The 12,211-nt window shown below is 38.4% G+C and overlaps 1 protein-coding gene across 1 annotated transcript in view; it reads right to left on the bottom strand.

Annotated features, from left to right (window-relative positions):
• ITGA8 (integrin subunit alpha 8) overlaps positions 1–12,211 on the bottom strand; it is a 107,920-nt gene that overhangs the window by 72,042 nt on the left and 23,667 nt on the right. The window contains exons 12-13 of the mRNA XM_056485092.1: positions 9,188–9,393; positions 6,824–7,015 (exon numbers count right to left, since the gene is read on the bottom strand). Coding sequence (XP_056341067.1) covers positions 6,824–7,015; positions 9,188–9,393 — 398 coding nt within the window. The remainder of the gene's footprint in view (positions 1–6,823; positions 7,016–9,187; positions 9,394–12,211) is intronic.

Below are 12,211 nucleotides of genomic sequence, written 5' to 3' on the forward strand. Positions count from 1 at the left end.
TTACTGAAGTTCTGTGGAAATGTTGTCTTCTTATTACACTTCTTCTTAAAATGTTTCTAGAGTAGTTTGATATTAACTACTATGATATTCTAACTAACTAACTATGATATCCTTAAGATAACAACTGAGTCCAAAATAACAAGGCATGAACATGCCTTTATACAATTCCCTGTGCTGACAAAAGCTTGATTATAAAGAACAACCAAAAGAACAGGCCAACAGCTGTGTTTGTGCTAAAGTAGGATACCTTGAAGATGAAGCTTCAGTGGCACTGGTTCCAGAATGACACTCTTAAGTTAATAAGGAAAACTTACAAGCATCTAAACAGGCAGGGAGCAGAGACAGCAGTGCATAATTTATTCAAGCAATTAACTAAAATCGACAGTCTTTGAATAGTGAATTCATCCAAAGCACTGTTCAATCTACCCACACTGTTAAAAGAAACTGGTTAAATCACTCTGATTCAGAAATACATTTGAAGAAACCCCAATCTTCAGGAGGATATGCCACAAGAAGAAAGCAAGTTTAATGAGTTGAGTAAGTTATTCATTATAAACTATTTGCTCAGCTATAATCAGCTATCAAGTGACTGAACATATGCTGAAATGTGAGGGTGGAAACCTTACATCCTACAAATGTCTAAGCCCTGTACAGATAGATGAACCAGCTGGAAGTGCAGCATCATCACCTAGATAATCACAGACTCTAGGCACTCAGTGGGGCCAGCTTTGAACAGTTGCCCAGAAGCCAAAAGAAACAAATTTCTTTCCCATTAAACAGATTAATGGATTTCTTTTGTTCCTATGAAAATTGAGCTCTGCTAATAGAAAAAGACAAATAAAATTATAAATAAAATAAACTATAATTCAAAATGCATGCCTTTGCTTCATTCCCTGCTCCAGGCCTTGATAACACACATAAAGCTCAGGATGAAGCAAGGGGCCCTAAAAGCCCCAGATTTACAGGACAGTGGAAGCTGCCTTGAAAGATATTATTATGCATCCCAGATGTCCCAGAAGACAGGCAGGAAGATTGTGCTGAGGCAGGTATTTCAGAATATCTCTATACAAACCTTGTAGAGCTGCTGTTACAGATAATCCCATGGTTGTATAAATTGTGTTACAGCCCTCACTGGGACGGGCTCAGACACAGTGCAATGCTGCTTTGCCATGTCCTCACCTCGGCACAGAATCTTGCACAGAATTTCAGCCATCACTGTATTTGGACTTAAACTGATGGGAGAAGCCCACCTTTAATATTTTTTCAACATCACCTCTTTTACTTCTTTAACCCCATTTACATTTTTTTTTTAATGACTGTCAATCCAGAATAATAGTGTTAAACCAGTATTTACTATTGCAGCAGAAGTGAGATCAGATCTTCTCTTTTGAATATGACCTTAGAACATGAGTTGTCAGAAAACAGTGAAATGGATCATCTGCTGAAAGATGTTCCAATTACATTGGTGTTAGTAAATTAGTGGCAGAGAACATGCCTGTATGCTGTATCTTTACTATCTGCAGCGGTATCATTGAAATAGCCCTAAAGCAGTTCACCCATGCCAATTATTAGACCCAAAAGTGAGCAGGCAGCCACCCTGTTCTGGAAAAAAGTGAGTTTGATACTGTGCACAAGGAGTGTTCAGTGACAGCTCAGAACCAAAGACAGCATATTTCTTTTACTAGTGTGGATGTACCTCAGGAGGATTAATCGGTCTTTTCCTTCAAATTCTGGGTACATGTTGTGTACTGGAGAGATTCTGAGTGTTTTCAGGTAAATATGGTACTAAGCTTGTCAGTGTCATGCTTAGAAGACTGGAAAAACTGCACTTCATGGCTTGGAACCATCTATCTGACTGATACACTTAACCTGCTCCCTTTTACTAGTCTTATCTGACTATAAAATTTAATCAGATTCTGCCTCCTACATGACTACAGATAAAGGAGTATCAATCCACTAACTACCATCATCACCACTGCTTGGCATTGCAATCCTGCTGTGTGAGGAGGAGCCCTGCATTTGGGGCAGAAGGTGATGAACACAAACACAGAGAGGGCAGCTGCATGAGTGGCACAGCTGTTGGGATGATCAGCACAGTTTTCTGCCTCTGCTGCTTCCCAGGGTTGAGAGTTTCCCACTGCTTCCAAGCCTGCAAAGCAGAGACCACCATATTATCACCCCTGTCTGTGCTGATAAAGGAACAGTTCTGGGCACATAACATCTGGAATGTCTGTAAAGTATGACACAATTTACAGAACTCCCTCCCTGGAAAGCTGCAGAGATGTAAACCAAAGGTTGTACTTAGTAACAAAATTCAGTCTTCCCTGTTGAAAAAATCTCCTTATTTTCACAATGCTGAGAGGTCTGTTACTGTTACAGTGGCAACATCTGTGCCAGGACAGCTGAAGACAGATGGTCATTACACTGACAGAACTGTTAAGAAGGAAAAGCAGTTCTGTCTGCATGCTGATCCTACCACAGAAAGTGCCATGTTTAGGTATGATGTTGACTAGTTACTTATTCAGCTGTTTATACCCTGTGCTTGTGCAGTAAAAGCAGGACATGAGCTTGAGCACTGTGTAAGTACTGTCTGTATTTTTGTGTTGTTAGTAGAGATTAGCTCTGATTTTAGTGTGTGCAAGTTAGTATTCTCCCAGATAGCAGCTGGAAAGGTCTGGGAAATTGTCTGGGCCAAAGACCTTTCACAAAAGGGAGTTTGGGTACCACCATGCTGTTCAAGTGGTTTCATCTGATGATAGTGAGCTGTGCTGTGCCATGTAGCCTCAAGGCCAGACCACAGTTCCTGGCTCACTTTATTTTCTTGCACAAACATAATTACTGATAGCAATGAAAAGTATTTGGGATTATTGTTTTTTCAAGTGCTAATGCTGATTTTCTTCTCAATAGAGAAGATACAGCTCTTTTTTCTATGTTGGTTAAGTATGAAACCGGGTCAATGGTAAAATCTTTATCAGAAGCAATACTTTACTCAGACACAAGCCATAAACTAACTGCTCTTTACATAAAAAAATATGAAGGAGAAAAGGCAGCAGTGGTGGCAAGACTGAACAATCATTTGATACAGCAGAACTGGTGTGCCATTCTCCACTGCACAAGGAACAATTAAATATATTATAATTCCTTCCACAGGATTGCTAAAACACATGGCTGATAGAGGAAGCACGTTTAATCTGCAAAATAACTGGAATGCAGAACTGTTCGCTGTCTATTCAGTATAAGAACTAGAAACTGTCCAGTGGAATGTTCAAGATTTGAATGGGACATGGTGCAAATTACTTCTTTACAGAACATTCAGCTGGGCTGTAGGGTCCCTTGACAAATGCTGCAGTGCCAAAAGTCTGCATGAGTTCTACAGCTGATTGGTCAAATTCGTGGAAGAAAAGTCTGTCAAGTGATGCTGATTTTGGATGTGCTACCTCTGACACAGGGTCACCTTGATATTCTGGCTGGTTAATGCTGGGTGAATATTCTAGGAAATATCACAATAACTGTACAATTCCCAGGATATCTATTGTTGGCCACTGCTGGAAACGCTGTGGGTGCTAGACAGATTTTTCACCTCTATTACTATGGGTATATTATGTTATTCCTTGTCTGCTCTGCTATTCCACCATTAAACCTGCCCATGATCAGTTTTCTCCCAAATTTATTTTACTGCTGTGGTCATGGGGAATAAGAGACTCTTTCTCTGCCTTTCCTAAAGGAGACCAGAAAGTGGGGGATGGGGTAGACTCTCTCCCTTTGGTGGCCAGGAGTTGCAGGAAGAGGAGAAAAGAGAAACCACTCCATCCACAGGAAAGCTGAGGGATTTGAAGAGCTCTGTGTACTAGGGAGCTTTATTCTGCTCCCTGTTTCCTTCTCTGTTCCTGGGCCTATACTGGCATTTGGATGAAGAGAGGAAGATACTACTTCCTGTAACAAACAGCCACTCCTCTCCAGAAGGCTGATACAGAGATCAACCTGAATTGAACTCCCAGACAGGAGAGAATTTAACCTTTTCCAATGGGAGAAAAATTTGACCATGATTCACACTGACACTTTAGGAACTGTATCACCCAACTTGTAATCAAAGAGCACTTGTTGCTGGGATCAGGATGAAGCTCAGTAGTCTGTGATAAGAAGCCATATGAACAGGTCTCTTTTGCCCTCTGGGTCAGTGACCTGCTCCAAAGACATTACCTTATGGTCTGATTTAAAGAAGGCCTGAACCTTTAAAAGCTCTGAAAATGCTATACAGTGCATCAGAAATGAAATGGCAGAGTAACTCCCATGTCTCAGACTCCCATTTCCTAGCATGGCCTCATGAGCAATGTCAGGCACAAGTGCTTCAGTAAATTATACAAGAACAGCTATAGTTATACAGGTCAGTCTTGAACAATTGAATTCAAGCCATGGAAAAGCTACATGCTTGGAGAATCTCACCTTAGACAGTGGAAATATATGTTTATAGCTGCAGCCAGACATTACAGCTGTCTCTCATCTTGCAGTCCAGAACTTCTGAGTGTTAAATCAGAATAAGCTGATTTTATTGCATTTTTCTTTTTATAAAATGGTCACTTATAGAATATACACACTAGAAAGCTTAAATTAAAATTTTTCCCTAATCTTTCATAACTCTCTTTGAATCACAGGCACAAACGGTTGTTTGGGAAGCATGGAATTAACAGCTAAGTTTTTAGACCTTCTATAGTCAATAAGACTCCATTTCTCTAAAATACAATTTCCTTCCTAATCCTTCCAACTTCAGTACCTTGTTTCCTCCTTTAACAAGGGCTGCCCTTCAGCGTTTCCGTCAGGAGGTGGAGAAGAAAAGCTCTTTGACACGAGAAGGATTACTTACTTCACTGCCCAGAGTGTTTGTCCTAGGCTTGCATTTCCCTATATTATTTCCTTTCTTTTTTTTTCCCCTTTTCCCATAGGAAGGCACTCTATTTTTGTGCTAGCATTGTGCCATGCTTGCACTATTTTTACAGCTCTGTTTTGGTGCTCCAAATCTTCATAAATTAAGGAAGAGGTGTTTGACTGATGGTAAGGGGTTTTTCTTCTCATTTTCTGAGAGATTTTCACCAGTATTGTGGAATGCTCATCCAAGGGAAAAGCTAGTTACAGTAAATGCAGGGTGGCACTTCTTTTGTTAGTTTTCATTTTTTAATTAGGTAAATCCTGTAATAAAACCAAATGATCTAAAACTTTTAAGTGGATAACACAGTGTGAAACTCTGCAAGTAGGATGCTTAGTGGAGGCCACAGTGACAAACAGAGAACTCACAATTATAGTACAATTCCTCAGTGCACGTTTAGAAAGATCAAGACTCATCACCCAAACTTTCACAAATTAGCTTAAAAGGTGCTCCACATAAAGAATGATAATACAACAGTGAAACTTCCCTTCTTTCTTCTCTATTTGAGTCAAAGAATCTCTCCCTTCCCTCTATCTTTTCCATCTTAGAAATGTCAGGAATGCAATATCCTGTTTCCTTTGGTTTTGCTGGGGGGCCTTGTGGGTGCTTTAGGAAATGTTTAAATGCTGAAACTTTAATAAAGAGCTCTGTTGTCCAAGAGAACCTCATTAGTCATGGACAATGAAAGACTATTAATAGCAACATCAACAATATGCAAACAAAAAGTCAGAACAGTGTTTAAAAGCCCTTTCTTCTCTCAAATGCTAAAGATCTTACTTTAGTCTCATGATAGCCTCACTTTATTACTCTGCAGTTAGCTTTTCTGTTTGTAAAACTGTAATTTCTATTGTAAACACCCCTTCCCAGAAATTGCCTTCTGCTTTTGGAAAGATACCTCTTTCAAGACTTTTACAATCCATCACAAAAAAGTAAAGATCCTATTTTTGTCCCCTTGAAAAATTACAATTTTCACTTTTGAAACAGTACAACTTTTAAGAACTCCAGCCTTGAAATAACCCAGGCTAACAAAAGCAATTCCATAGTAAGTCAGGGAAGCATGGATGTTAGGATTTTACTGTAGATTAACCTTTCACAGTAAGAAAATATGATGTTTTACTACACACCCCTACTAAGGCTTCTGAACTGTGATGAAAAGAAACAGAACAGATTTGCTTCCAGATGAGAGATAATAAATACAAGCACACTTACATTCAGACTACTTAGATGGTAGGAAAAATTTCTTTAAAAAATAAACACTTTCCTGAAAAACTTTATTAATGTTACAAACCTGATAAATGTGAATACACGTCAAGTAAACTCATTAAAAAGAATCAAAGCTAACCAAAAAGGAAGAGTCCATATAGCAAAATGAAAACATAAAAGGGATGGAAAGGCCCAAATAAAATAGCTGCTTTAAGCAATTTGCATTCTCTCTGCTTTTTTGTAATGCAATCAAAGCCGTTAACTATATATAGCTCAGTGTCTCTTCGGTCAGCAAAAAAACAACTTAGAAACACAACCAAATCAATCCCTTCTTCTACAATCCAACATGTTTTTAATTAAGAAAGAATGCCAGGATGAAGGAGACCTTACAAGTTCAATAAGCTGAGACCATTCAATTTTTGGAAGTGGGGAAAAAGGGTTAAGCTTTTCATTGTAAACTTCACATGTTTTATGTTAATACAACTATTTAAACCCTTTCTTGACTTTCTGATCATGTCTTTTGACAGGAAAGGGAGTATTTGTTGAGTCTGTTTTTAACTCTCAGGAAAGCAAACTAGAACTGTCCAGAAATGTCTATCCTTTATTCTGACCTCTGCCTTCCAAAGGGAGCAGTTTAGGCATGATGCATTTACCAGAGAATGAAAGTAAGAAATTCCCTTTCTAATGCAAAAATCTTACCTGGGTAATCATTCTTGTCTACATCTGAGTCTCCTCTCAGAGTGAAGCCAAATCCCGAAGGCATGGACTGTGAGGCCCAGGCTCCATTGAGAACCTGGGAAGGGTTAGGGTTTAACCCATTTCTGTACCCATTGTAAATGAGCACTTTCCCTCTTCTGTCTTCTCCTGCAAATGGTGCACCAATAGCAATGTCTGCAGTGGAAAAAAAAAAAAAAAAAAAGCATAAAAAGAATGGACACAATTAAAAATTAACTCCCTGCAGGAAAATAGACACAAGTTGCTTCTGCTACAAACATGCAAGCACTTCAACATTCTGTACTTCTGCATGTATTCTAGTTTAAAGGTAAATATACAAAATGTTAGCAGTGGTTCTTCTGTGTCAAACTTTCATGACAAAAGCTTAGAAAATAATCTTATGAAGAGGTTATTTAATTATACTAAATAGCCAGTCCACACTGGATTTCTCTGCATATTTCCAGGGCAGTTAATTAGCTCTAATAAACCAAGATCTAATGAAGGCCTGCTTCTACTTTCATATTTTTAAACAGGCACAAATTTTCTTTGATTTCCTCTATCACCTAGTCAATAAGGAACAGCTGTTACATAAAACTAATTTTCTTTTTCCAGGTAACATATTCTACATAGACAAAAAAACATCACCCTCTCAAACATCCAATGCTTTAGAGTGCAAAAGAGAACAATGGAATATCATGTTTTCATCTATACCAATTCATTATTTTATTGAGAAATAGGAATAGTACTGAGTCAGGAATTTGACAGGAGGTCTTAGGCACTATGGAATTAAACAGTTCAATCCTTAAAAGTGAGGTGCCATATCTAAGAAGCAGAACTCACAGTGCTCTTGTTAGTTTCTGTGGATGGGATGTGGAGACAATATTGTCTAGATTGAGATCTAACAGCTGTGCTAGCTGAGCTAGCCAATAGGAAACAATAGAGGATTTGTATCTATAGCTCTCATTTTTGGGTTCTGATCTAGAAGCTGATGCTGGACTTCTTTATTAAACTTGAATTGAGCAACTGGACTCTGTAGCTTCACCCTAAAGGCAGAAGTGCACCAAAGCTCTACGACTGGCATATTCAGTTATGAAGCAGAAGGCTCTGGCTCTAGAGTCTTCTTAGTCTTTACACAGTGAGAGAGAAAAGCAGAAATGTCTTCTGCCTACCTCAACTAAATTCTGGAGAGAAGACAGACCAACACTGCCTGCCCAGAGTAGCTGAGGGTATCTGCTATTGCTCACAGGTAGAAATCAGGAATTCTCCACCATGAGGTTCAGCTGTGCTGAACTCCATGGTGGGATTCCAGGACAACCCAGTGAGGGTACTCTCAGCAGTCACAATCCAGGGGATTCTATCCACAGGTTGGTATTCATATTTTGTGCACTCTGAACTCCAGAGCAATGCTATGACTCCTGACATGAATGACCCTTGCACAGCAGCCACACAATGAGGACATTCCCCTAGAATCTAGTGGCTAGAGCATTGTGAAAAACAGCCCTCCAAGTAAGGATGAGCAAAATTCATTAATTTTTCCTTAGTGGAACGACTATTCTAAAGGCTACTGTGCAAAACAGCACTTACAGGAAAAACTTCTTTGGGTTTTAGATGCAGAGAGACCTGCTTTGAAGATCCCTAACATCCTGGAAATAAGAAGTAAGGAAATGCATGCAGGGAAAACCAAGATGCTACTGAGCATGTCTAGGAGGCTAACTCTAGGTGTTCAAAGTATCCCAGCTTTCTCAGGTAATCAAGCAGTTAGTTTAGTTGTTCTGTTTGCCTGAATGTAGGCTGCCAGTTAACTTAATTGAACATTTTGTTGTGTGCACGTTGTGTGCATGCTCAAGTGCTATAAGCATTTGAGAAAGAATCCATTATGCACCTGTTTTTTTCAGTTCTTAAGTGGAAGGCTGATTCCAAAATAGTACTTCTGTACTTGCCAAATTCTTTCATTGTTGACAAAATGCTCCATATACTGAGTCTCATTAGATTATCAAACTCTTCCAAGCATTTGAGAAGAGAAGAACTCTCAAGTTCTTGGAAGTGTTCAAAAGAATGAAACATCTTAACCAAATAATTGAATGTAAATTATAGTTATAAAACAAAAGGTATTTTTACTCAAATTAACGTACTAATATTTAGTAAAAAATCACACTGCAGTCAATATGACTGACCTCTTATCAGTCAGCTTTTCATGATTTGGGTCTCAATAACAGTTTCATTAGCATAAATTCTCATGAATTTCATATATGTTAAAAAGCCTTTTCCAGCACAGCACAGACATGGTAATAGCTGCTTAGGCATTTGCAATTCCAGTGTTAGAGATATACTAGATTACACACAAATTACCATTATATCCATCTTGATTGAGATCTCCAAGGTGTGTGATTGCACTGCCAAATCTACCAAACACTTCAGTGCCTGTCAGAATTTGTGCATCTTGGAAGAGGAATGCACTTTCTTGCAGGTACAGATAAACTTGCCCAACTTCTTTAGGCTTGCTCTCAAATTCTCGCTCCATGAAAAGAGGGGCACCGACTAGGATATCATCTAAACTGGAACAAAAAAAACCCACAGTGTCACTGAGAAACTGAGTGTAAACAATACAGTTTATAAATTTGCTAAACAGGAAGCCGATAATTATCATATAGTCAGACTAACTGAGGTAAGCAGGGACTACTGGAGTCCTAATCCAAACACTTGGTCAAAGCATGATCAATTAGGGAAGACTGTCCACAGCTATACTCCATCCATGGATGGAGACTCCACAACCTCTCTGGGCAACAACTACCAGTGTCTGATCACCATCAAGTCAAAATGTTTCTTTCTAGGTTTAACTGGAATTTCTTGTACTTCAATTCATGCCCACAATAGACTCTGAAAACTTACACTTTGCAATTGATGATGCTGAAGTCAAGAATCTTAAGAGTGAATCTGTATCACTAGAACAAATTCTGTAGATCTGTTCTACTAACAGTGCCAGCAAGAGACTAATTGTAGTATAAAATCTAGTTTTTGCAACTTATGCAGCAGTAAGTGACCAAAAGAAAAAACCCTGCCACTTTACAACAGATTTTTGAGTAACATACAAAGAAGTAGAGCATCAATTAATAGAGAATGTCTCATCACTTATTCAAATAGAAACTGGGAAAAGACAAAGCTCTATTTCTGAAAACTTTTCTGTTCAATACTAGGTACACAAGTAGTTGCAGTGCTCATATAATTTTCTGTACTGAGTATTAAATAGAAAGGACATAATCAAATCATAAAAATAAGATGCTTAGAAGGAAAGTCTTCCTGTCCATTATGCTACTCCAAGAAGAATCAGTAAAAAAACATAGACCAATCAAAGCATATTTTGCATGTTGTTTTTCTAAACAGTCATGTTTCAAAACGTGTTGCCAACATTTATTTAGACGGAATAAAAAGATTCTTTCATGATCTGTGAAGAATAAAAACAAGTGTGATTGACAGACTCATAAAAAGCAGAAGTATTCTTAATGGATTATTCTGGGATATGAAATGATAGTATCAGATGAACTGCTGAAGGTTGCTCAAGGCCATGTAATAAAATAATTTGCATTATATTCAGTGGACATTGATCATCTGTATTAAGGAAGTCTGTTTCTGCAAATAACTAGGACTACTAGGTCCCAGAATATTTAATTTGGAAAACATATTCTTTTGCTCTAATACGAACATTTTCTTCAAACTTTCTATTCTCAATTCATCATATTTCCAATATGAGGCTTTACCTATAAGCAAACCAAATAGTAAAGTTGCTCTACATTGTTTTTCCTAATCCTGATAGGAAGAAAAATCTATATGGATCAGCAATAGCTCAGCTACTATTTCAACACTGATGCACACTATGATTCTAAGACACACACTGTATAATTTAGCACAGAATATTTCATATAGAAAAAAATACATTGCAGAACTTATACATTCCATAAGTTGTGACAAAATAGTTCAAGGAATGTTATTTTTGTACTAAGTTTTATACTATGTTTCCATAAAGGAAAGTATACTTCCAAATGTCAGGTCAGTTTGGTACAGCTATCCTATTTTTTTACGTTAGATTTTACCCTATGACATAAATAATTAAAAAAGGAGGGAAGCAGATGCTGACCTGACATCAAGGGTGGGATTTTCCTTTCACACTAAACATAAATGTCTTCCTCAACTAATGGAAGATATTTGTGGTTGGGTCAGAATGTCAGCTGAAATGGTTGCAATGAAACAATAGCAACAACAAAAACAAATCATGAATGCTCTTTTAAATATAAGTTATTTTACATATGCCATGTACTGAAAGCATTACACAGTAGCACTAACTTCAATTACTATTTTAGTACCTCACAGTCCAGATTTTCCCAGTACATTGGGACCTCACAGAGTTAAGTGCTGTAGAAACCATGAAATAAAAGATGAGCTTGGCTCCCTTGAATATTTTACGAAGGAGCAATTATAAGACTAAAGGAAGACTTTTTTAGAGGTGATAAGGAACCAGATCACTGAGAGTCAGAAAGCTCTCAGTACATTGATATAAAATAAATAGATACCCAGATACCTTCAAAACCCTGGTCCATTAGAGCAATATCGAGAGTGCCTAAAAAGGTGAAAAGAGAGACAGACTATCTATTGTGTACTAAAACTCTCTAAGCAGAAGCCTAACCCAGAACACAAGATTCAACAGGTGATGCTGTGAGGACAGCATCCCAGCTAGAAGTTCACAGTACTGAGTTATTTTTCTGGTAAAATTTCAACTTTGCTTAAATAAATGGCAATGACTGTATAAAATGCATGAACAGTCCAGGGAGAAGGGACCAGAATCTGCTAGCTAAGATGGCTCATCTTCTGATGTACTGAGGGACAGTGGAAGGAAGGCAGTTATCTAATACACTGACCCATTTCTCAAATGGTTATGGGCAGCAGAGGCACCTGGAACACCCACAGCACTTGGTTTGCCTTCCCTCCAGGTCTTCATATATACTGCCCCCACCAAGGTCTTCCTTTCCTCACCCTCCTAAATCTTCCCTTTCTCTTTCTCTTCTCTCTCTTCAAAGCTGAGTTCTGTAGGTCAAAGCACGCTGCTTCAGCAAGTCCTCTGCAAGAGGGTACCCTCCCTTAGGCAATTCTAGAGGTTTGGATTAGATTTTGGGTTTTTTGTGCTGTCAGAGCAGCGTACTAGAAAGCAAGGATTTGTCAGCTACCCAACTCTCTCTGACACTCATTTACTTTCTTCTCGTTTCTCTTCAAGTGGGTAAAATAAGCAAACAATTGTTGCTTGCCATACTTTATACTCGGTTCTGCCTCCCAGCTTCTACAATTTAATTATTTAGATAACGAGTAGTCACGGGGGCGTGGGGG

This window comes from Oenanthe melanoleuca, chromosome 2 (assembly GCF_029582105.1).
Source record: "Oenanthe melanoleuca isolate GR-GAL-2019-014 chromosome 2, OMel1.0, whole genome shotgun sequence".
In the NCBI taxonomy this organism is placed as follows: Eukaryota; Metazoa; Chordata; class Aves; order Passeriformes; family Muscicapidae; genus Oenanthe; species Oenanthe melanoleuca.